This window comes from Symphalangus syndactylus, chromosome X (genome assembly GCF_028878055.3).
Source record: "Symphalangus syndactylus isolate Jambi chromosome X, NHGRI_mSymSyn1-v2.1_pri, whole genome shotgun sequence".
Lineage (NCBI taxonomy): Eukaryota > Metazoa > Chordata > Mammalia > Primates > Hylobatidae > Symphalangus > Symphalangus syndactylus.
The window spans coordinates 155,275,885-155,296,886 of NC_072447.2; the positions used below are offsets into that span (position 1 = coordinate 155,275,885).

Sequence of the window (21,002 nt, forward strand, 5' to 3'; positions counted from 1 at the left end):
ACTCAGAACTGGAGAAATCAAGGCTTTAGGGGGCTCTCAGGCTCATAGGGAAGCAGAAAGCATTAAGAAAATACAATTGGAATAGGAGCTGAGGAGGTGACAGCAGGACAACACCTGTTAGGGGCTATCTGGTGTCCCCCCAAATTCGTATGTTGAAATCCTAACCCCTAGTACCTCAGAATGTGACTGTTTAGACATGGGGCCTTTAAATAGGTAACTAAGATAGGATGAGGCCGTTAGGATGGTCCCTGATCCAATATGACCGGTGCCCATAAAAGAAAAGGAGATTCAGGCACAGACTTGTGCAGAGGGAGAACTACGTGAGGACATAGGGAGAAGCGGGCCATCTACAAGCCAAGGACAGAGGCCTCAGAATGAACCAACCCTGCCCACACCTTGGTCTCCAACTTCCAGCCTCCAGATCTGGGAGACGATGCATTTGTATGGTTTAAGCCTCCCAGTCTGTGCTGCTTTGTCATGGCAGCTGGAGCAGACTAGTATAATATCCTTCATTCCTCCCACTCCTGTGAAATAAAGCCTATGACTATTTCACAGAGTAGGGGCCCAAGACTTTAAGGGGTTAACTATCTTGCTCAGGGTCAAACTAGTAGGCAGCCATGCCAGGACTTGAACGCAGCTTGATCTGTCCCCTAGCCTGTGTTTTCCACTCTGCCAGCCTAGGGAGAATTGCACCCCAATTCGCCCAATTCGGAACATCTGAATCCCTTTCCTAGGCATGCCCATCCCTCTGCTGCCCTGTGGGCTCAGGGACTTCCTGGCACAGGTCTCCCAACCCCAGACTCAAAGCTTCCCTGTGGTTTGCATTCCTGCCCTAGACTAAGGGGACTGCCGTGGCTGGATCCTTTTGACAGAAGGACTCTGGAGCCATATCACCATTTACCCTAACACTAAGGACCAAACAAAAGAGTGAATATGACAAGCCTTTAAAAGTGTCACACACCAGAGTTCCAGGTGCATGGGGTTCATGAACACTTCAGCACTAAGGGAACATTCTTCCTTTACTATTAAAGTGGCTACATCAGGAAATCACAGATTCTGTTGCCTTTATGTGGAGGAGCAATTCAGCTCTCTCTGGGACGCTCTCATTTCAACCCAGAGGCAGCCAGGTATCTTCCTAAACAAAGAGCTGTCTACCCAGGGACAACCATGTTACTCACCTGGAAAGCAAAAGCAACTGCAGATAGTTAAGGAGATTTTTCTTCTTTCTTCTTTTGTTGAAACAATTTTAGGTTAATGGTGCTTTATTGGGGTATAACATACATACAATAAATTACCCAGATATTAAGTGTCCAACTTAATGAAAAATTTAACAAATGTACACTCCCATGGAACCATCATTCTTGTTGATAAGGCAGTTGTATTTTTAAATAGAAATCCCACCTTCTTTAGCCAGGCGTGGTGACATGTGACTGTAGTTTGAGCTACTCAGGAGGCTGAGGTGGGAGGATTGCTTGAGCCCAGGAGTTTGAGGCTGCAGTGAGCTAAGGTCACGCCACTGCACTCCAGGCTGGGTGACAGAGCAAGACTCCCACCTTTATTTACAAAAAGAAAAAGAAAATCCCATCTCTCTGCTGCGAGGCTTCCGTGCCATGATGAAGAGAACAAGGGCTGGGAAAGCACAGAGAAGAGTACAAATCCAGCACAGAGGAATCCTGAAAGCATCCCCTCGAGCGTGTGATAGACAGGTAAGCTAGATCTTGTAAAGAGTCTGCTAAGAGGAGACAGGGAATAAAGGGACATTGTAGACATAAGGATAAGCAAAGGCTTAGGGGTTTCCAACAGCTTAGGAGAAAGAGTTCAGAGTAAATACAGCAGAAGATGGCTCATGGGGTGCCATCTGGGGTCAGGAACAGATATGATTATATAAAAATGAAACCAAGCTTGCTGTTTGATTTAGAAGCTATTTCTGCTACCAGAACAGTCAGTGCCTGTCTAACGTTCATGTCAGGTTTTATTGCTTGTGGTCAAAGGCTGTCGCACAGTACACGGAGCAAAGAGCAGAAACTGCATGATTTTTCAGAACGACGTCCAGAATAAATATGAATCTCTGCCTTAAATGGGACATTGCAGAGCAAGTGACATAAGGAATTATCTATCTAATAGATCACAGCACTAATTGATCAAAATACTTAACATCAGCTTAGCACCAACGTTTCAAGCAGTCAGCATCAAAGAGATACTTAAAGTTGTAAAATCTAAATGCATGTTTCCCCTCATTGTCCCTACATGTCATTTTCTCCCTCTTTAAACGCTTGTCTTACTCTATTGCATAGAATTCATCTTTTTAAGCTGTTTTAAATCCTTTCTGGAGAAAGGAAAGTATACAATATACACAGATTACCACATACATAGGTGCATGCCTATCTGTCTCAGAAATGGTCTATCATTTCACGTCAATTTTTAATACCACCCCTACCATAAACCAGATTGCCATATGCACTTGAGCCTGTTTCAAGACTATTTCTTCTGTTCCAATAGTCCATTTATTCGTTCCTGGTAGTATACCACACTCTCTACTTACTGTATTTTCTCTCATTTAAACAATCAAACATTCTCAAGTCCTTCCCCTTAAAAAAAGAAAATTCTCCCACTGCCACCCCCACATGGCCACTAGCTACCATGCTCACTCCCTTTCCACCCTTTTACAGTCGCATTTTTCAAAAAGTCTTTGCATGTGGCCCTCTGTTTCCTCAGCCACTTTTCAATCCTAAGCCACTGCAATCTTACTTCTACTCCCACCACACCACACAAACTGCTCTTGCTAAGGTCAATGAGCTTATGTTGCTAAATCCAGAGGGCAAACTCCAGCCTTCACTAGCTTGACCCAGGTGACCACTTCCTCTCCCTTTGCTTCTGTGCCCTTCCATCCTCTTGGGTTTCCTGCAGTCGCTTTCCTTATTTTCCATCACCCTTCTTTGCCTCTCCTCCTCTTCCCACTTCTTAAACACGGAAGCTCCTAGGATTTCGGGGCTGGGTTACATTCTCTTAACAGGCTCATCACAGTTTACCTAGGAGCGGTCCCCCTCATCTATGGCTTCCAACATTACCTGCAACATGGACCACGCTGCATGTTCACCAAACACCGTTTCCTTTTCCTGCTTTACATGCAGCTAGACCACATTTCCTGGAATCCCTTTTGATTATGTGCCACTAGCTTCTGACCAATGGGATGTGGGAAGAAGAGATGTTTAACACTTGCAGGTCTGGCCACTCAAACCTCACACGTGATCTTCCATGTTCTCTCTTTTCATTCATCTGCCAGCCCGGTGCCAAAAAAAAAAATGCCGGTAGAGATCTCTGAGTGCCTAGGGGCCCCTGGAACTACTGGACAAGAGGAAGCTGGATGTCTAATACCCTGAATAAAACAGAGCCCAGCCTCCACCCCAGCCCACCCCCAATGACTTTGAACATGAGTGAAAAATAATCCTTTATTGAGTCAGCTCACTGAAATACAGAAATTGTTTGATGAAGCAATTAACCTGGCCCAACTAATACACTATCTCTATGCTAATGACAACCAAATATTTGCATTCTGGGCTTGTTCTTCTAATTATGCATCAAATGATTGACAATGCAGCCCAAACTGATGGGACAGGTAGTTTTTTTTAATAGATTACTAGGAAGTCACAGAGATTCATGCACGCATTCATTCATTCAACAAATGTTTATCGAGTGCCTACAGGCACCAGACACCGTGCTAGAAACTAAGGTTGCAATGATGAGCAAAGATAAAACCAGTCCATTCACTCACAAAGTTTACTGTGAGCCTGATGACAGCTGATCCTCATGTCTCATTATATTCCAGCTGCGAGAAACTTCTGTAGCATTTGCTGCTTCATGCAAGCCCGCTACCCATAAAACTGAGGCTTCCCCTCTCTAGATCCTGGAATCTACTGTTCTCTCCTCTATGAAAGGGTGCAACTGGATATAATAGTATAACACCCCTTTCTCTTAAGTATTTTGTCATTTTTTATTGTAGTAAAATATATATAACACAATCTTTTTCAATGTAACAATTTGTTGCTAATTCAGTGGCATTAAATATATTTACAATGTTGTGTAACTTTTACTACTATCTATACCCCAGAATTTTCACTATCAACAAAAACTCTACGCCCATTCAACAGTAACTCCTCTTTCCCCTTCACCCCAGCCTCCAGTGACCTCTGTTCTACTTTCTGTCTCTAGAATTTGCCTATTCTAGGCACCTCATATAAGTGGAATCATATAATATTTGTCCTCTGTGTCTGGTTTTTATCAGGAAGCATAGTTTTTAATAGTACATCCATGTTATAGCATGTATGAGAGTTTCATCCCTTTTCATGGCTCAATAATATTCCATTGTATGGCTAGACCATATCTTGTTTATCCACTCATCTGTTGGGATGCACTTGGTTTTCTACTTTTGGCTATAATGAATAATGTTGCTATGAACATCGGTGTACAAATATCTTTTCAAGTCCCTGTTTTCAATTCTTTTGCATCTATATCTTGAAGTGTGATTGCTAGATCATATCATCATAATTCTATGCTTAACCTTCTGAGGAACTGCCACACTGTTTCCCAAGGTGGCTGCACCATTTTACATTCCCATCAGCAATAAATCCGGGTTCCAATTATTCCACATACTTGCCAACACTTGTTATTTTCCTTATTTTTTTATTATAGCCGTCCTAGCGTGTCCTAGCATGTGTGAAACTGTATCTAAGAACATTTTTAAGTGTAACTGTTATATATGAATACAATTTTGTTCTGACAAATTCAAACCCAGAATAGAATTTAAAAATCCACTTCACTGTAGCCACGTCCAACCTCCTTCCCCTCTCCAGAGAAAATCACTGTTAAAAGTTTGGTGTGCATCCTTCCTGACCTTGTTCTCTGCGTTTGTGTTCTTTTTTTTGTTTTGCATATATGGATTTTTGTATGGCAGAATTTTTATATATTTATAAATCAGTTGGGAAAAGGTAAACTATTCAATAAGTGATGCTGGAACAAGTGAGTCTCCATATGGGTTAAGAAGGAAAATTTTGCCACCCACCAAAAAATTAAGATGAAATACACACTAAACATGGACAACAAAACTATAAAACACAGAAGAAAACACAGGAAAATATCTTCATTATACGTGAGCAAACACAGATTTCTTTTTTTTAATTTTATTTTTCCGTAAGTTATTGGGGTGCAGGTGGTATTTGGTTACATGAGTAAGTTCTTTAGTGGAGATTTGTGAGAACCTGGTGCACCCATCACCCAAGCAGTATACGCTGCACCATATTTGTTGTCTTTTATCCCTTGACCCCCTCCCACTCATCCCCCCAAGTCCCCAAAGTCCATTGTATCATTCTGGTTTTTTTTGTTTTGTTTTGCATTTGTATTCTTATGTGTGCGTGAATGCAAGATTATGCATAATGGAAACATAGCCATTCTGTCATTGTCAGTTTTCCTACTTCTTTCCAACTGTTCCACTGTTGTTGTTTTTTTCTGTTAGAGAAGTTCCACTTCTAAAATTTTGCTCTTTAGCTTGTACTGCTGGTTATAACGTGGCCTTTGATTTCCAGGAAGAGTATGCTGTGTTGGGTGAAGTCACTAGCAGAAGAACTTTGGTGTTTGCCTCACGTAGAATACATTGCCTAGGTCGTCTCCGGCCTGATCTGAGCTGAACTTCTCCTATCACATATGCCAACAACTCTTTACGCTTCTCTCTTTCTCCGAAATTACCTTCTTTTGTCTGGAAAAAAAAAAGGACTGAGGAAGATTTTTCACCCCTTCGGAGAAAACAACTATCCAACAGGACGAACGTGGGAAACAGCCAGTGTTTGGTGAGAGATCGCCCTCTGCTGCCTGTGTGAGTCAGGGTTCTCCAGAGCAGCAGCCAATAGGAAAGATAGGTACATTTGTAAGGAGTAACAGAATACATATAAATGTACATATTTAAACATATATATTTAGATTATAAATATCAATCTATGTCTATATTATATATAAATATATACAGGTTGGTTATAAGGAACTAACGCTGTTCTGGAGGCTGGCAAGTTTCAAGATCTGCAGGGTGAGCTGGCAAGCTGGAGATCCAGGAGAGCTGATAATGTAGTTCCAGTCAGAGTTCGAAGGCCTGAGACCCAGGAGAGCTGATGACGTAGTTCCAGTCCAAATCCCAGCAGGCTCGAGACTCAAGAAAAGCCGATGCTTCAGTTTGAGTCCAAAGGCAGGAAAAAGCCAATGTCCCAGTTTGAAGGCCTTCAGGCAGGAGGGATTCTCTCTTACTTGGGGGAGAGTTGGCCGTTTTTTTCTATTCAGGCCTGTAACTACCTGGATGAGGCCCACCCACATAATGGGGGGCAATCTTTACCCAGTCTCCTAACTCAAATGCTAATCTCATCCAGAAACACCCTCACAGACACACTGGGAATGATGCCTGACCAAATGTGTGGGCACTCTGTGGCCCAGTCCAGTTGACACATAAAATTAACCATCACACTAGCCATATGGGCCTTTTAGGGAGCCTGAACCCGTAGCAGGAAGCTCTGGTGCCTTGAGCAATTGTCCTGATGGGCATTATAGGCAGTTGAAATTCTAAGCAAGAACGATTAAGAAAAAAACCAAAAGCGTGTAGGCCAAACTAGAGAGAAAGAGAATGCAGTGGCAATGCTATTCTGGTTTCTTTCCTGCTCAGAACCCCGTGATGACTCCTCATCCCCCATAGAACATACCCTTACCTTATGGGGTTTGTGAGGCCTGACTTACCGCCTGCCTCCTGCTGCCACCACACATGCTTCTTCACTGTTCCTCACTTGTGCCAAGCCTGTTGCTGTTTCAGGGCCTTTGCACTTGCTGTTCCATCTGCCTGGGCACTCTTTCCCACATCCTTATAGGGCTTCATGGCAAGGCCTTCCCTGACCACCCTCCCCAAAATAGCACCCCCTCCATCCCTTTCCGCCTCCTTACCTCCCTTTATTTGTTTGAGCTTGTTTCCTGTCTTCTTCACTAAAATGTAAATTCCACGAGGCCAGGGACTTTATTTTTTTCTCTCTGGAAGGCCTGGATCGGAATAGGTGCTAAGTATTTGCTGAGTGAGTGGATAAATGAAGAAATGCAAAAGATAGAAGGAGGGGACAGATCTAGTGATGGATAAAAAGCACATACGAAATGGTGTGGATCCTAACGAATAATTAATTTAGGGAAAGCTAAAGCTGAAAATGAATTGAGGCTTTAAGAAAATGCTGAAGACAGATAAGTAAAATGCCTTTTAGTCAGTGTAAGGAAGTGTGAGAGCAATTTCTTGGAAGAAAATAAATCCTCTTTTGTTGGCATTTTTCCTCCCAGAAGATTGATCTTCAAGCTAAAGAAAAGTTGGAGGAGAGAGAGGAGAGAGAGCAGGAAATCCAGACGGCTGGTGAAGTTGCTAGATCCCAGAGGCTCCAAGGAGCGATTGATTGCAGGGGATGTCCAGATAGTGACAGAGAAAGCGTCATAGAGCTCCCCAGGCCCCAGTGCAGCAAGGAAGCAGCAGCCTCATGCCCTCAGGCATGGCATAAAAATAATGCTACAGCTGCCTCACTGAAAAAAATCCCGAAGGGCCAGGAAGCAGGCTGATCTCAGGCAATGTCTGTATGGACAGAGGATCTCGAAACCAGCCTCCACCCCCAAACACACACACACACACACACACACACACACACACACACACACACACACACACACAGCTATGGCACAATGCTATGGGTTTGCATGTTTTTCTCCAAATCTAGAGCAGTGGGTCTGAATCTTTTTTGGCTCGTGCACTCTTTGAACAAATCTGATGAAAATTGCCACATGTGCATTATTTCAGGGAATTTAAGGAAATTTCAGGAATTCTCCTCCAGGCGATTCATGGACACCTGAAATCCAAGTGCCCCAGGTTAGAAACCCCTGTTCTAAGGGTATACCCCTCAATTGCAGCACTTGGATTAATGATGTAACTCCTTAACCCTAGAGTTGAAGATTGCAGCGAAATTCTTAGTGCATTCATTCAACAAATGTGTATCGAATGACCGTCATGTAGCTTACTTAATCCTCACAACTGCCCTTGAAGTAGATTATATTAATACCACCCTCACTCTTGACAGATGAAACAAACGAGATACTAGGGCTTTGGGTAACTTGCTAGAGGTCACTCATTTCGCACTAGTCACTAGTAGGGGCGGAGCCAGTGATGGAACCCCAGAAATTCAGCTTTAGAGACATTTTACTGCTACCCCACGATGCCTCTTACGAGGTTGGCGTCTGTCTTTCAGATAGCCCCGTTCACCCTGAAAACACGTCTCTTAGACTACATATAGTAGGTTAGAAATGAAAATCCCACCAGCAATGACATCCGGAGGCTCTGTCACCCTGCCTCTGCTTATTCATCGCTCCCATGGTTTGCTGACTCCGTTTTAATCATTGGTTTACCTTCTGGATCTATTTATATGAGGGATTGCACAAATATTTCCCCACATCCAACATCTCACAAGGAGATGGCCTCACGTGCATGTTCAAGTTCAGTCTCCAAGTTGAGAAGAAAGCTTTCTGGTAGCAATGCTGCACACACCCAGGGGCTCATGGATCTCTCAGGAGAGGCCACATCCGGTGTCCATGAAGTTATGAGTTCTGCAGCATAGATTCCAAGTTCAGGTTTTGTTTCATCAGCACTACTGTGTGCACTTCTGGTTGAGACACTTAGGGGAACAGAGAAAGTTCTTCAGTAAAAGAGAGGATGTATGAGCTTCCTGTGGCTTCTGTAACAAAGTACCACAGACTGAGGAGTTGAACAACACAACTGCATGGTCTTGCAGTTCTGGAGGCTGGAAGTCAAAGATCAAGATGTCAGCAGGGTGAGTTCCTTCTGAGGGCTGTGAAGAAAGGATGTGTTCCAGGCCTGTCTCCTTGGCATGAAGATGACTGTCTTTGCCCCGTGTCCCTTCACATCACCTTCCCTTTACACGTGTCTGTGTCTGTGTCCAAATTTCTCCTTTTATAAGGAAATAAATACTGTAAATATTTATATATTTTGCACTATAATACTGGAAATATTTATATATTCCTAGTGTTTATTTATATATGTATATTCCCAGTATTTATTCACATATGTATATATTTCCAGTATTTATTTATTTATTCAATATAAGGAAATACTGGTTGTATTGGATTAAGGCCTACTGTTGTAAACTCACTCTAACTTGATTACCTCCACAAAGACCCTACCACCAAATAAGTTCACCTTCTGACGTCCTAGCAGTTGAGACACCAACATATGAATTTTAGGGGTCACCATTCAACCCATAACAAGGGATAATGGTCAGGAAGAAAAAGAGCCTGAGAATGCTAGACATTTTTAATGAGTTAATAAATCCTTGCTATAGGATCAACAAACTTAGTAAATGAATAAACCTGATGATGGATGGATGGAGCATTGTACCAGGCACAAAGCCCGGCTATGATGACATCAAAGGCACCCTGCGCTCTTCTGTCGAGAAGTGTTCAATGTAGTTAGGGAGTCTCAATGAGCCCATGCAGCAGGTAAGCAATCTTGATCGCTCACACTCAAAAATGCAAATGTATCATTTTGTTCACTTATAACTAGACTTAATAGGGTATCCATTCAAATGACCTGTCATTCCATCAGTGCCCACACCTGGTAGCTTTTTTCAAGGGGTCCACAGCCCCACCAGGATTCTCCCCACTGTGGCATTATCTCCATCACACTCCAAGGCTAGATGAGACCGCAGCCCTCTTGGGGCACTAGGAAGATCCAGCTTAAACCACTGCTGAATTCAAGGTGATTTAGTGGCACTGCCTCAGAACCTCTCTGTCCTGGCACCCCACCGAGTGGCAAGGGACATATCTGCAAGACTGCTGTCTTCCAGAATTCCAGCTGGGAAGCAGTCCTCTATTCGAAAACAAGTTTTCTGGAAGGAGGGAGCTCTGAGGAGGAGTTTCACAAGGAGAAGAACACAGATTTGGGATAAGATATATAGCAACTAACTTTATATGAAGGGAAACACACATAGACATGTATTAAGGACACGGTGTCCAAGTCAGGGGGAAAAAGAAAAACAGGCTAATTAATGAACAGCCATCATCTGTGGCAAAGAGGCATCAGGCTCTACGCTAGCCTTTGTTCGCTGTCTTTGACCTCACTGCACCCTTGTTTTCTAGATGAGCAAACTGAGGCTCAAGCGGGTTGAATCCTTTCCCCCAAAACCACAGCTGCTGGGTTGAAGAGTTGGGATTTGAACCAGGGGTGGCTGAATCGAAAGGCTAGGTCTCTTCCCTGAGCAAAATAACGGCATGACAAAGACAGTACTGCAGATTGTCTTGGGAAAAGACAGGACAGGGAAATCAGCTAGGAGGACATTTCAGCAATCTGAATTTGAGTTGAGGTGGTGGCTTCAGAAATGAAAAAGGAAGGGGTGGATGAGTGTGAATACTGTAGGGAAAGTCTGGGTGACATATGAGGCAAAGACAAAAAAGAAAATGAAAATCACATCAATCCTCTAAACTGCTGCAATCAGAAAGATAAAGGCAAAAGGTGGTGGTTAAGGAGACGCTTGGAGAACCGGATGACTGGGAGGCTGCAGGGAAAAGCTAGAAATGAGGGTAACTTTAGTTCCAGATACAGCAAGTGCTGATGGCGATGTTCTTCGAAATGGGTCCACAAACCCACATAAGAATTTGGGGGGCTACTGACAGAGATTTGGGTCAGCAAATGGGTCCGATATGTCCCAGCATGGCACACAAGGATGATGTCTCAGCTTCACAGCTGCAGTTGATGCAGATGCACTGTTTTTGCTACAACTGAAGATGTGGCCATTCCAGCAGCTTCCAGCATGTAGGACGATGAACTAAGCAGGTCATGAGACATGGAGTGGAGAAAGGAGCAACCTGCTGTAAGATACTTCTCACTAATGGTGATGGAGGAGCTCAAAAAGGGGTAGCTCCTGCACTGTGCAGGAACTTGACACCATCTGGACAGCAAGCCGTTCCAGTCCAACTGAAGGGTGACTAAGTGTATAGTGGCTGCCTACTGGCATAGAGTAGTGACTAAGTTGCAATTCTCGTTAAACTGCTGTTTTGAGTGTATTACTTCCTTCTAGCGTAGTCAAAATTCTAGTATTCAAAGGTGTGACAAAAACATAAAATAAAGTTGAGCAGCCCTGGAATACAGTTATCCTTGACAGCAGGAGTCCCTCGAGGGAAGAACTGCTCTAAGATCAAGTTTTGAGGTTGGCCCAATGACAGTCAGACATCCTGGCGCTTGAGGTTGCATTTGAAAGGTCAGCATTCTCAACAGCCAGACTGAACTTTAAGGAAATTTCCCCCAGTGGATGGTAGGGAGCCATGTGGTCCCTGAGACACCTGGGTCTAACCTCACAGTCTAACTCCTAGGCTTCCTAAAGAGGTGGTTAAACAAGAAAAATGGTAATGCATGTGTTCTTTCTTCTCTTCCCGGTCATCACAGAACTTAAAAAAAATCTCAGTCCCAGCAGCTGTTCCATGTCTTACAGAGACAGAAACTGAACCACCTCCTTTCTTAAATCATTTCATTATATCAAGCTTGAGCATGTCTACCAACAAATTCTGCTGTTCACAGTAGTTCTAACGCTTGGGAGCAAAGAAAAGACGAATCTGCCGGACAGGTTTTTCAAGGAAATTTAGCACAACCCTAAGTTATTAAGGAGGCCCACAAGACCAAACACAAACTGAGTATTCTCCCTCTCCATCCCCTACCCTTCCTCCCCTCCAGCTCTCTGGTCCATCCTCAGGGAACTGGCCGGCATTCCCTAGCCCTCTCCACCATCCCACCAGATGTCTCTAGTCCAACCCCATATCAACTGACCTCTGCTCTCTCTCCATCCCCATCCCCATCCCCTTATCCCCCCCATCCCCCTCTACCTCTCTGCTCCAGCCCCACATGAACTAACTCTGGGCTCAATCTCCTTCCCAGTACCCAGTCCATTGTGAGATGACCTCTCTTGCTCCCTGTGTCTCTAAGCCTTTGCACCTCTCTGCTCCATCTTCGCATTAACTAATCTCTGCTCCCTCTACTTTTCCATTCCCCTCAACTCCTCTGACATCCCTCTGGTCCAGCCCCACATGAAGGAACCCCTGCTCCCTCTTCCTCCCCTTTTTCTCCAACTCTGATTGAACTTTTTAGTTCAACCTCACGTGAAGCAATCTCTGACCTCTCTAGTTCAAAATTCCACCCCTACCCTCCTGCAGCTCTCCAGTCCAACCCCGCATGAACTGCTCTCTGCTCTCTCCTGTGCCCTGTCTCCCCCACATTGCACTACTGCTCTCTGCTGCAGCTGCACATGAATGAACCTTTGCCCTCTCTCCAGCCCAATCCCCACATGCAACCGACATTTCTCTGGTCCAGCCCCACATGAACTGCCCTCTGCTTTCTCTCCTGCCCCTTCCCCACCACCTCCCTACATTGCTCCGTCCCACGCTGCATGAACTGACCTCAGCCCCTTTACTTCTGATATTCTCCCACTCCCACTCCCCAGTGTCCTTCTGGTCCAGTCCCACATGAACTGACCTCTGTTACCTCTCTATTCCAAACCCACCCCACTCCTCCTACATCTCTCTGGTCCACCCACAAGGGCTGACCCCTGCTACCTCTGTCTCCCTGCCTGTCTCCTGCAGCTCTGTACATGACCGGTATTTGAACCCACTTACCCTGCCTCTCCCTCCCTAACAACAAAATGGGAGGCAGGGCCCAGTCTTTTCACTCCTCTCCGATAGTACATGTCTTTATCCAATCATACGCCACCTTCACACCCCTTAGAACTTACCCAGTCCCTCTCCCTACATCTCTCTGGTCCAGCCCTCCATGACATGAACTCAGCTCCATCTCCTTTCCTTCCCCTTCCCCACCATACATCTCTGGTCCAGCCACACATGAACTAAGCTCCATTCCCTCTCCTTTCCCTTGCCCCACACTCCGGCTACCTCTGCAGATACAGCCACACATAAGCTGTCCTCAGTGGCTTTTCCTTTTCCCCCTCTGACCCTCTGCATCTCTCCAGTGCAGCTGCACAGGAGCTGGCCTCGAATGCCTCTCCCATGCCATCCCATTCAGCCTTCTGCATCTCTTGGTACACCCTACACGAACTGACATCTGCTCCCTCTAAGTGCACACCGCCACTTCATCCCCCTCCAGCTCCCTGGGCCAGCCCCACATGAACTGTCATTTCCCTTCACTCCCCAACTCTGTTGTCCACGTGAATAAGCCACTAACTCTACAAACCCACCCATTGACACTCCCTTGAAAACTCAGCTGCATCCTCACATGAACTGATCTCTGCTCCCTCTCACCCCCTTCCCCCTACCCCTGCTCCCCTGCACCTCTCCGGGACAACCCATGCACAGATCTCTTCTACTTCCCTGTCCCTATCCTCTGCAATTTCCCTTCATCTCTTGGTCCAGCCCCACGTGAACTGACCTCAGTTACTTCTCCATCCACATCCTCCCCCGCCTTCAGGACTCTTTTCTGCCTCCACATGAACTGAGCCCAGCTCCCTCTCCTTCCCCATCTTCCTGATCCCTTTACAGCTGTCTGGTCCATCCCCACTGACTCATGCTCCCTCTCTGTCCCCATCCCTTCCACTGAACAACTGCACACCTATGTTAGAATGGCTGCCAGGCAAAGACCTTACGTGTGCTTTTATCCTCAGGGATAACCTATTACTTGCCACTCTCCGTCCTGTCTCAAGAGATTCCTGAGAGATTTCATTTATGGGACTATTAACCAGGAGGAGATAAGAATGTCTCCAGGATAGTCCATTAGCTTAATTTAGCCATTCAACAATGTATGCATATTTCAAAACATCATATTGTACACCATAAATATATACAATGTTGTCAATTTCAAAACTTTTTAATTAACTTTTTTTTTCCTTATCCCTGAAACTGTTTTCTTTTTTAAATTTAATTTCCAGGATACATGTGCGGGACGTGCTGGTTGCGTAGGTAAACGTGTGCCATGGTGGTTTGCTGCACCTATCAACCCATCACCTAGGTGTTAAGCCCCACATGCATTAGCTATTTATCCTGATGCTCTCCCTGCCCCCACACCCCCACCCCTGCTGCCACTGACAGGCCCCTGTGTGTATTGTTCCCTGCCCTGTATCTACGTGTTCTCTTTGTTCTGCTCCCGCTCACGAGTGAGAACATGTGGTGTTTGGTTTTCTGTTCCTGGGTTAGTTTGCTGAGGATAATGGCTTCCAGCTCCATCCATGTCCCTGCAAAGGACATGATCTCGCTTAATTAACTTTTTTTCAAAAGAGTCTTTCCAGGGTTACAGTTAACAGTAAAATTGGAGACAGGGCCCAGTCTTTTCACTCCTTTCCAATATTATGTCTTTTATCCAATCATATGCCTCTTATTAGAAAATCACAATACAACAAAGGTCAAATCCTCCTAGGAAATGCTATCAACAGACTTTGGGGACAGTAATGATAAAAGCTTCATGGACCCACATTTAACAACAAAGCTTATGTGATAACTATAGCAAAAGAATGGGAATAAGACTGAACACTTCTGAATCCTCTTGTTCTCGAATACCTTCAAGCCAGGTCCTCTCTGTAAGTTTGTATTTCACCTCCAGTGATTCTGAGTAGGCACAACTCTTCTCCCCATCACACAGACATGAAACTCCAGGCACCTAGAGAAGTGGCTTGCCCCAAATTGCCCGACGAGGAAGTGGGTATGTGTATGAGAATCCAAGGTTTGGGCTAGTCTGGGCTCTTCCCCCAAGTTTTTCTTAAGGAGCAGTCCCTCAGCATGAGACTCATCTGGGGGATATGGTAAAGTTCATATTCCTGGGCCCCCAAGTCCTACAGGATGTCAGGGTCCAGGCATGAGACCGAGTGCCAGGCTTCCGGCCTCTGTAGCGTGCTCCCCAGGTAGGGTGACCAGGGGCAATACAGGATGCTTAGGTAAATTTGCATTTAAGTTCAACAATGAATAAACAAAAAAGCCAAATGGGATACAGTCATACTAAAAAAAAATGCATTGTTGATCCGAAATGCGAATTTACCTAGACTTTCTTCTTATTAGCTAAATCAGGCAACCCTATCCCCAGAGGACTAGCCTACCCCCAGAGGTCTGAAAATCTATTTTCTCCCTCTCCATGTGAACAAATGAGCATTCCATCATTGTTCATTTTCTATTCTCCCTCACCCCTTCTGTCTCCCCACTGTCATCCTGGAGCAGAGACTTTAATGTCATCTACCAGGATTTCTCTCACAGGTAATCCCTTGCAAGGCCAGGAAGATGGTTGGCTAGGGTCACTCAGCCCAAGCCACCTCCAAGCGTCGATGAGACACCATAAGCAAATAAATTCATGAGAGGTTGGCTGAATCCATCCTAGTGTTGGATTAGCCTGGCTCTCCCCATTTTATTCAAGCACAAATTACTAACAAGACTCTTTTCCAGTCTTACACTTTGCCAAAACTATTTTTAGAGCATCATTTAGGCTTAGGTGATATAAAAATTCTGCTAGTTTTACAAACCAGCAGATTCCCAAGGCAAAATGCAATTCACACCAGGAAAGTAGCAAAGGATTATTCGTTCTCTGTCCATAGGGTGGTAAGGAGTTTTGTATCTAATAGGCTGCCTTCAACACAATAATTGAGAAGAGGAACTCATAAGCAAAGCTAAAGAACCCATCCTTAGAGAACACAAGTTCAAACTGAGAAAGGTTTTATTTTTAAGACAAAACAAGTAGCATTAACACACATCCAAATGCCAGTGCAAGAGTTCGCTGGGTTTTATAAAAGAGAAAACTAAACTCAAGCGTCAAATAAAAACTGGAGCCATCAAGAATGACTGCTTGTGGCAACACAGGTGTAACATGTGCTTGTCTAAAGTCGTTCTGTGTTTGTGGATATGTGGAAATGCATGACAAGAGGGAAACAATGCAAGGCAAAATGGCAGGTGCTTTAAGATCCTTTTCTTCATGCTAGTGTGCTCTTGTTTTGCTTTTGAGAATTAGGGTAATTCGCAGGTCATTTTACAAAGAACTGTAATATCAAAGAACACTTCCAAACGGCTAAAATAGGCTCAAGGTCACTATTAAAGTGATAAAGGGAGGTCCGTGGGGGAAAAGTTTGTGTTCTCAAAAGCCAGATTTCACACCATGGCAGGCACTAAATCTAGTTACATGTGCTTGCAGTAGAAAAAGAAGACACTCATCTTAATAGAGGCTGGTCTTTTTCATGATGCGCAGGAACTCTTGCTCACTGACCTCTCCATCTCCATCTCGATCAGCTTCATCAATCATTTCCTATATGACAGTAAAGATTCAGGTTAATTTATAAACTAATGCCAAAAGGTGACTAAGTAATAGACGTTTTTTTTTTTAGAGACGGGGTCTCTATGCTGCCCACACTGGTCTCAAATTCCTGGCCACAAGCGATCCCCCTGCCTCAGCCTCCCGAAGTACTGGGATTATATGCATGAGCCACTGTGCCTGGCAAGCAATAGACTTTTAATCTATGTGAATAGATAATTTTTATCTATGTGAATAGATAATTGTAGTCCACCCAATGCCAGTATGCCACTCCTGATAATAGCTTGGTTTCTGAAAAGTTATTTGAAAACCAACTCATACTTTGTCAAACATATCACCTGGGAGGGACCTTGAAGATTACCTTGACTAGAGGGATTCCTGGAATCTAAAATAGTAAGCAAAGTTGTGCATATGTGTATTTTTCTGGAAGCAGGGTTCATAGGTTTGTCTGACTATTAAAGGAGAATTAAGTTGTCTGCAGAGGGACAAAGTACACTGGCTTTCCTTCAAAGAGGTGCTCATGCTAGGGAAAATGTAACGGAAAAGTCACAGAGGGCTCAAAGGTGGGAATTTAAGTTCCAGTATGATGCATTACAAACCTGCAGCTCTTCATCAGTCAGGTTCTCACCCAACTCCTTGGCCACGCGTTTCAGATTTTTGAACGAAATCTTCCCAGTTTCATCATCATCAAAGAGCTTGAAAGCTTTCAGGATTTCTTCTTTGGTATCTTTCTCAGACTTAACAAGTAGAACATAAAACACATGAGTAGGGGGACACCATGGTTACTCGTGTCCTGTAGCCCTGCCACTGCCTGGTCAGGTCACCCTTTCCTTTTTAACAATGTAACTCGAGTCTAGACTTGCAACAAGTGTCAGGAAGCCCATTTTGGCCTCAAAGAAACACCAGGCAAGCCAGGCACTCCATCCAAGGTGACGTTTGCTACCTATCCCTATATCTCTCCCTATCCCATATCTATTTCCTAACTGATTTGGAATTCTGTGGGAAGAGGTATCTGCTTGGAAGTCTTGAGAAAGAAGCACAAGGGCTTGTTTTGGGAGCCCAAAGTAACATGATGGGAGGGCAGGCCTCCTGATGCAGCTGCTACCTGGACTGCTCTGTGGTCACATGACTGTTTTAACAGGAAGACGCCATGGGCCTCTGCAGATGACCGGGGCTCCATACCATGCTAATTGTCTTAGCTACTTACCATTTTCTGGGTCATCACAGTTAAAAAGTCACCAAAGTTCATTTTTCCTGTCCCTTCCTTATCAATTTCACTTATCATTTTCTTAATTTCTTCTTTCTTGGGTTCAAAGCCCAGGGCCCTCATTGCCACCTATAATGAAAACAGGATCGTCTCAATAAGCACATCTAAACTGGCAGGAGCAAAAATAACAGTGTTGAGAGCATTAAGCCAGCATCTGATGTGGTCATGTTAATATGATTGGGGAACACTATGACATTGATCTAATTGATATTTGCAATCAATTTTATTTAATAATACTCAAGGTAAGTAAAGACAGGAAAACAGCACAGTACAATCTCCCGTTACTTACTGCAGGGAGAAGAGGGCAAAAGGGGTAGAGAGGTGATACGGAGATGACAAGGAAGAGGCAGAGGAAAGGAAGGGCAGTACGGCAGGAATGCGCAGAGCTTGCCTTAAGTTCTTTAACATCTATGGTGCCAGTTCCATCCGCATCGAAAAGATCAAAAGCTTCCCGGATCTCCTGCTTTTGCTCTTCAGTAAGCTCAGGCTTAGGGCTCATTCTTTTTCGCTGAGAACTTGATGCCATGTTTGCTTTCTTAAAGTTGGAGGCCTTTATATGTTATGCAATACACAAGCACAATAATGTATCATACAGTCCATATTTACACAACATAGTTACAGACACCCATATGTATTTCTAAAGTCATTTATAGTAACCAATTCCAAAGCTTTGCTTAGCAAGAAAGATAACAGGGTTTACTGGCAAGAACAATGAATCTTTCCATGAACTTCTACCCCTCCCTTTTCTTTACTGTTGTTTCTAGAAGCAGGGAGATCACTTGTTCAGTAAGGATACCTCTTACTGAAAATCATCCCAAAAGAGAGCTAGTCAAGAAGATGACTGTGAATAACTAGAGACAATCAGCTCTTCCCGAATGTGGGGATCCTGGTTCTGAAAACAGTCTTACGATGCCCACTCCCAGTACTCCGACTTCCCAGTAAGTACTCCGACTTCCCAGTAAGTACTCCGACTTCCCAGTTACTTCTAGATTTGGCCAAATATTAGTAAGTTGTTAAGATGTATATTGTGTCAGTATCGAGTAATAAAACTCAATCCATCTGGCACCTTCGTGCCTTCTCCAAGAAGCTAAAGCATCCCCTGAATGCCCCTATATTTAAATTGTAAAAAACATTTTAATAGAACACAATACACCTTTTCCCAGCTCTGTGTGGAAATTTTGGCAGAATGAGGCGGCCAGGGGGCCAAGGTCTGAGAGAGTCAGGGGCCTGTGAGGGATTCGAGTCTTTTTTGCCCAGGAAGATTCACCGAGGGGATCAGGGAAGGCCAGGGGAGCCCGAGGGGCGGGTGTGGGCCTGTTGTGGGTGAAGGGGAGGCAGCAGCGAAGCGCAGGCCCAATAGGTTGGTTAGCGTCTGTACCCTACTCTTCCGGGAAAGAGCTCCAAGGAAGGACTGCTGCGCTAAAGCCGAGAAAGGCGCAGGAGAGGCGGCGTGGCCGAGCTGGGGCCTGGGAAGGGCTCAGCCGCTGGGCGTGGGGCGCGACAGAGCGGCAGCACTCACCATAGCCAAAGGAGTCCGCTGCCGGTTGTCAGGCAACCGACGTGTACACTGACTCGGCGGCGTTCCCACCGCGCCGCGCGCGCAGCCCCGCTCCCCATTGGCCGTCCGCTCGTCGCCGCCTCTCCCTATTGGTGCAGTGCCGAAGAGGGTGGGACTAACCTGGCAAAGCCCAGGCCAAGCGCGGGGAGGGGCATGCTGGCGACAGAGACCTGTCTTTATTGGGCAAGATCACGCCGTGAGCGCCAATTGGCTGAGCCGTCGCCGAGCTGGGCCAATCCTCTTGGTGGAGGAAGCTCGGCTGATTCTCGGCTCACGCGGGAGGGGAGTAAAGGGTGGCGGTCCCGGGCTGGAGTTCAGTGGGTGCATCCTGCTTGCGAGCTGAGGCCAGCCAGGGGGGCGCCTACGGACGGGTAAGAGTCGTGGCCTTGCCCTTGCAGGCCACCCTGTGTCAGCGACTGGGCAGTGCGGGAGGGAGAGGAGCTGCGGGGCCGCCCGGGTCGGGTGCTTTCTGGGCTGACCTAAGGCTGAGTTAGGGACCGAGTGCATCAGAGCAGCCAGAGAGGATTACCTTGCGTGTTGGAGCAGGGACTGTACTCACGGGGCAACTGAGACCCGGAGAGGGGAAGGGGTGTGCTGAGCGTTGTCGCAGAGGTCGGACGGCTGGGACCTAGGAACTGAATCCAGCCGAGGCTCGCTCTTTGAGGGTGGTCCTTCGAGAGCACCCCTAGACTGACCCAGATGTATAGGCCGCAGACCAGGTTCCAAGAGAAGATCACTTTAGATCTTACCTGGCCAAAAGCAGCCCAGGACGGTGAACTGGGGCATTTGGGAACGGACTTTGAAAGGAGTGAGGGGGATGTGAGCGAGCATGAGGGGCGGGGAGAGGTCATCAAAATATACTCTTTTTGACACCCACACAATGCAGATAAGGAGGAGCTTTCCAGGCCGAGATGCCCTCATCAGCAGTGTCACAGGAGTTTTGGAAGTGAGAGGTATGCTTGGAGAATTAAAAGGGAGCGTGTGCAAGGGCTGTGGACTGAGATAGACCTGCAGAAGTGGAGCTGGAGGTCCAGTTTGCCCTCTTTAGCTATCCCCGTGGCTTTTAGCCTTCACCTGTTTTTCCTCCAGGCATTGGAGCAGTAATCTAGGGAGGCAGAGGGCAGAGAGTAAGTTTCTCAGCCAGAGAAAGGCCCGAGGCTTATTAGAACCTTTTAAATGGAGCTGCTGCCCTTTGCCCTCTTCTCTCTTCAGCAGTGAACAGATTCCTAACTTTTGGGTCATCATCATCCCCCCAAGTAGTACGAGCCAGAGTTCTCACCATGGTCTCCAAAGCTTGGCATGACGTGTCCCCTCCCATCGCTCCACAACTCTTCTCTCGTCTGGCTCACTCCAGCCCCAGAACACTGGCTTTGTGGTTGAACCTCATGTGCTAGCCACACTCCTGCCTCTCATCTTTGTCCCAGTTGTCCTCTCCGCCTGCCTCCTCTTAAGCACCCTATTTAAGTATTGCAGCCCCCAGTACAAACAAGCCACTCACCTTGCTCTACTTTTTTTTCCAATAGTTCTTATCACTTTCTGACCTACTGTATATTTTGCTTGTTGATTTTGCTCTTTGTAGTCCCTCCACTAGAAGCCAGGCTGTCTGAGGGCGGGCATGTTTGTTGTATTCACTACTGGTACTCCAGGACCTAGAACAGAAGGGGCACATATCAGACAACTGATGAGTAGCTCCCCTGTTTTCCCACCTCTCACCTAGCTAGTCCTCCCTGCTCTACGAGGTTAATCTTCTTAGTGAACGGCCGTGGTCAGGGCATCTCCCTGCTCTTAAACCTTCAGAGCCTGGACTGTAAAGGGCTCCTTAGCCTGGCCTGTGAGCC

At 45.7% G+C, this 21,002-nt stretch overlaps 2 protein-coding genes across 8 annotated transcripts in view; one reads left to right on the forward strand and one right to left on the reverse strand.

Moving 5' to 3' along the window:
* Positions 1–15,733: 15,733 nt before the first annotated feature.
* CETN2 (centrin 2) lies at positions 15,734–19,208 on the reverse strand. Its single transcript, XM_055268801.2, has 5 exons — positions 19,126–19,208; positions 17,998–18,156; positions 17,547–17,675; positions 16,939–17,076; positions 15,734–16,333 (listed from the first exon to the last, which is right to left on the reverse strand). Exons 1-5 carry the CDS (start codon positions 19,126–19,128, stop codon positions 16,244–16,246), a joined length of 519 nt encoding a protein of 172 aa, XP_055124776.1. The 5' UTR covers positions 19,129–19,208; the 3' UTR covers positions 15,734–16,243.
* Positions 19,209–19,399: 191 nt separating this feature from the next.
* NSDHL (NAD(P) dependent steroid dehydrogenase-like) overlaps positions 19,400–21,002 on the forward strand; it is a 45,005-nt gene continuing 43,402 nt past the window's right edge. For 3 of the 7 annotated variants that reach the window (XM_063634385.1, XM_063634384.1, XM_055267898.2), the window contains exons 1-2: positions 19,426–19,535; positions 20,051–20,117. The gene's annotated coding sequence lies outside the window, so the exon portion shown is untranslated. Of the gene's footprint in view, positions 19,536–20,050; positions 20,118–21,002 lie in introns of all 7 variants that reach the window. The other 4 variants (XM_063634383.1, XM_063634386.1, XM_055267897.2 and 1 more) reach the window with 3 other exon arrangements.